This window comes from Aplysia californica, unplaced genomic scaffold, assembly GCF_000002075.1.
Source record: "Aplysia californica isolate F4 #8 unplaced genomic scaffold, AplCal3.0 scaffold00891, whole genome shotgun sequence".
Classification (NCBI taxonomy): Eukaryota; Metazoa; Mollusca; class Gastropoda; order Aplysiida; family Aplysiidae; genus Aplysia; species Aplysia californica.
This window is the reverse complement of record NW_004798161.1, coordinates 276554-280320: the sequence shown is the minus strand read 5'-3', so window position 1 is coordinate 280320 and position 3767 is coordinate 276554. Positions and strand designations below refer to the sequence as shown.

At 38.3% G+C, this 3767-nt stretch overlaps 1 protein-coding gene across 1 annotated transcript in view; it reads left to right on the top strand.

Annotated features, from left to right (window-relative positions):
• Positions 1 to 1586: 1586 nt before the first annotated feature.
• The window catches only part of LOC101849251, a gene marked incomplete at its 5' end in the record, with an annotated part of 31462 nt that continues 29281 nt past the window's right edge, over positions 1587 to 3767 (top strand). Inside the window, 2 exon segments of the mRNA XM_035972892.1 lie at positions 1587 to 1843; positions 2529 to 2670. Of these exon segments, the coding sequence (XP_035828785.1) occupies positions 1683 to 1843; positions 2529 to 2670 (303 nt within the window).

The following is a 3767-nucleotide window of genomic DNA, read 5'->3' as shown; positions in this document are numbered from 1 at the left end:
GCACCAAAGACAATTCTGGTTCCAATGACCTCCCCAAAATGCACACGTAATTCCCAAGAACTACATTGTGTCTACTGTCAGCTGTGAAATCAAGAGTGAATAATAATATCAGTACTAGCTAGCACTGGCAGTGTGTTGAAAAATTGAAAAATCTGAAATGTAAAGAATAAATGAACTGTTTTTTTTTTTTTAAAGAAGGAATTTCTGAATTAGAAAAAACAACAACAACAACGGCAAATCTTTAATGTATTTAAAATCAATGTCATAGATGAGGCACTGGGAATGAAAAAGTAGAACAGTATTCAAGTCTAGCTTTTCTTTTCGAATTCTCTATTTCTGTCTTCAAGATTCTTCCTATAATTTCACCCCTCTACTCTCAAATTTTTGCTGCTGCTTTCCCCTAAGGACATTGAGCCCACAGTCTGATCCAAAAGGTGATGTCCCACCTTCAACAGAAGCTTCCCATTCCTTCCCTCCCCAAGACAAAGAACAATTCAATTTAAAAAAAAATTAATGGCACTCTTCTTTTGGGTCAGGAATACTGCTTGCTCTATAATCTTCATACTACAAGGCTTTGCTGATCTGTTGGAAAGAGCGACAGGAAGACAGAATGAGATATGACTGTATGCATCGTAATGTGTATTGTGCAATCATGAACTTCTGAAGTTTAAACTGCTAAGCTCAGTATTTGCGTGAGGGATTATTTTTACTCCCAAGGCAAAGGGTTTGTGATATCCCGTTTTTAGTAATACCTGCTTACAATGAATCCTTGCCTACTTTGGGATGAGATTTTCTTCTCCTCAAAGAATGGGCCCTCACTTGCTTTCACATTCTTTGTTTACTTTAGCAACAGCTTACTTTAAAGTGGGAGTCTCAATTGAACCGTATCAACATTCTTTGATATATGACCGCCCTTTAAAGGTAAATAAATGTGTACTAACTGATAATTTAAAATGAACTATGTCCTGCAATATGACTAGAACAAAAAATTGGTCAGATTTTAAAAACTTAAATATTGTTTTATTTTGAAATATCCACGTCATCAACACTGATCTGTCAGTTACTCACACACGAAAGGACCCCCGCGTATTGTATTGCACCAGTTCCAACCACTGCGCCCTTGTTGTTTTCCTGAAGCGTGTTATCTGACAAAAGGATTGGAGCCCCGAGTTCTACACATGCAATGTACGACTGGTGAAAATGGCACAAATAAATAACAAAAATAAAATGCCTGCTACTGTAAGGTACACCATTAGTAAGCTGCAGCTGATTTAGATTATACTTTGTTTTGTTTTTTTCTAAAATAGCATCTTAAAATTTTTGCGTATTATTCGGTTTCCTAGTCTTTAGCTTCTCGTGTTTATGTGGGTGGTTGGCAGGCGCCCTGATGTCTAGTGTTTTACTCCTTCTTTGCTCTCAAATATCTATTTGCTTATTTGTTGTGTATTACTCTCTACTGCAAGTTTTATCTTCTGCACTTGTTTGATCTATTTGTGTTGCAGGTTCAGTAAAACTCTTATGAAAACTATATAAACTAAACGAAATATTTCGTGTGTTTTAACAGATGACAGAGGCACGCTCCACGGAAAAAGCCGCACAGATTCAAACATGAGATGACCTACGACTTCTCTCCTAAAGCACTACCAATCCTCTCCTTTTCTGACTCACAACACTTTTGAAGCATGGTGGTGAAAATGAAACCCATGAAAACAGCAACCACCCTCCTTTTTCTGACTGTCCTCATCGGGATTGTCACCCCAAATCCAATATCTTCAGGGACAACAACGGCCCTGTATAGCTTCTCCAATGTCAATGACACAGATTCAGGAACAGCGGAAGGCAAGTAAGTTGACCTCGTTTCTTAGTTCTATGTTAACTATGTATGTCCCTGTATGAAAGCGACTATTTGTCTAAATTAGGTGTTTTAACTCTTTCAAAACGCAGCCTACACATATGTCCGACCAGTAGTATATCACATGCAGGAGTATATCACAGGCAATGTTATAGATCATTTTGAGTCATCACACACGAATCAGGAACACGTATTTTCATATTTTATCGCACGCATGTTGTTATTGCATTTACATTTCAAATAGAGAAAACATGTTTGAAAAAATCTGCTTGAATAACGGGTTGCTTCATTCTTCAAGTGCCCCAAAAACAACGCGTCTCCCAGCGTTGTAGAATAAACAATCTATACATGAAGTAGTGCTATACGTTGAAACACTATTGGTACAGGACACATTCTCTTCTTTCTTTTAGAAGTTGCAGAGTAGGACTGAGAAAAATAAGGGTGAGTGAGAGGGGAGGCGGGTTGGGGAGGGGTGAGGGGAATCACGTTTGTATCGTTTCCTAGCTACTTGAAGCTTTGACTCTTAACATGTTTCTGTGGAAATATACAATTGAATTTGTCTGTCTGTCTGTCTGTGTGTCTGTCTGTTTGTCTATCTATCTATCTATCTATCTATCTATCTATCTATCTATCTATCTATCTATCTATATGGTGTACATGTTTTCTCTTCCGTCAGTGATGACTTGGAAGAACCCAAGCCGACCAACCCCAAGTCCCGGACGACGTGGACTGAGGTGTACGAGAAGGTCAGGCACAGACAGAAACACATGCGCTGCTCCATCTCCACCACTGAGAACCTGCATGACTTCATTGATATAGTGAGTCACAAAAGACCTCAGTCAAACAGTGTGTCTTCCTTTTTTTAGTTTAATTATAACTGAAATTATGAAAAAAACCCAAATAAATGCCCAAACTTTACCATGCATACAAATGAAACCAGTAACATCAGATTGAACAACATCTCGCTCTCATTCTGTCTCACTGAGCGAATTTATTGTCAACAGAAAATAGGATGATCAAGTTGCAACATGGAAACGCGGCACTAATTAACACCCATCCATTTTGTTAATCCACCAGAAAATATAGTTCCAGACACAATGTTTGACCGCAATCATTGTAATTAATTTTATTTTATAAATGAAATAAAGAAATATAAGGCGTGTGCGTATCAAAACAAGGCGCGCTGACAAAATAAGTTACTTTTCGCAATTCAAGAATGGAGATATTGTCTGAAAATCGACAAGGGGGTTAGATTTTCAGATTTTCAACTGATGCCGTTTTCTTAAAGTCTACTGTGTCTTTTATTCTTCCATACTTACAAATTGTACAAACTTCACCTATAAAATTGATGAATCAATTTCCATAAGGTTTAAATCCGAGAAGTAACTCATTTTGTCAGCACACCTAACTGTTCACTGCTTAGGCAAGCTCTTCTCTAAAACCACGAGGTGCTCCCATGAAAACGACCTATTTAGAAAGGGAGAGGTGACGCAAATATTTCCTGTTACATATTCCCGGTCCCCGTCCTTAACCGTCACCAAAGTTACTTTGTCTGATTTTTGAAAGTAAAACACTTACTACTCAATGTTATTGATACTTTTACTTTACTTTTCCAATCCAGCGGCCATTTCGGTTCTAGCCCTTCGGTCTGAAAAAAATTAGTGTTATTGATCAGAAGTGAAGAGATTAAGATGTAAAGTAATATTGTAAAGTAATGTTGGCTTGATGTTTACACCCTTCCCCAGCCGACGTTTATCGAATAGAGGTTGCCTCGCCGTCTCACTAGAAAGAAATGAAGGGGGCTCTCGTGGCCTAGAGGTTAAGGTGTTGGCCTCTCATTCAAAGGTCCCGGGTTCGAATCCGGGTAGCGACCAAAAAAATTTCTTCTCTAAAATTGTCTCCTTTCACCTCCTTT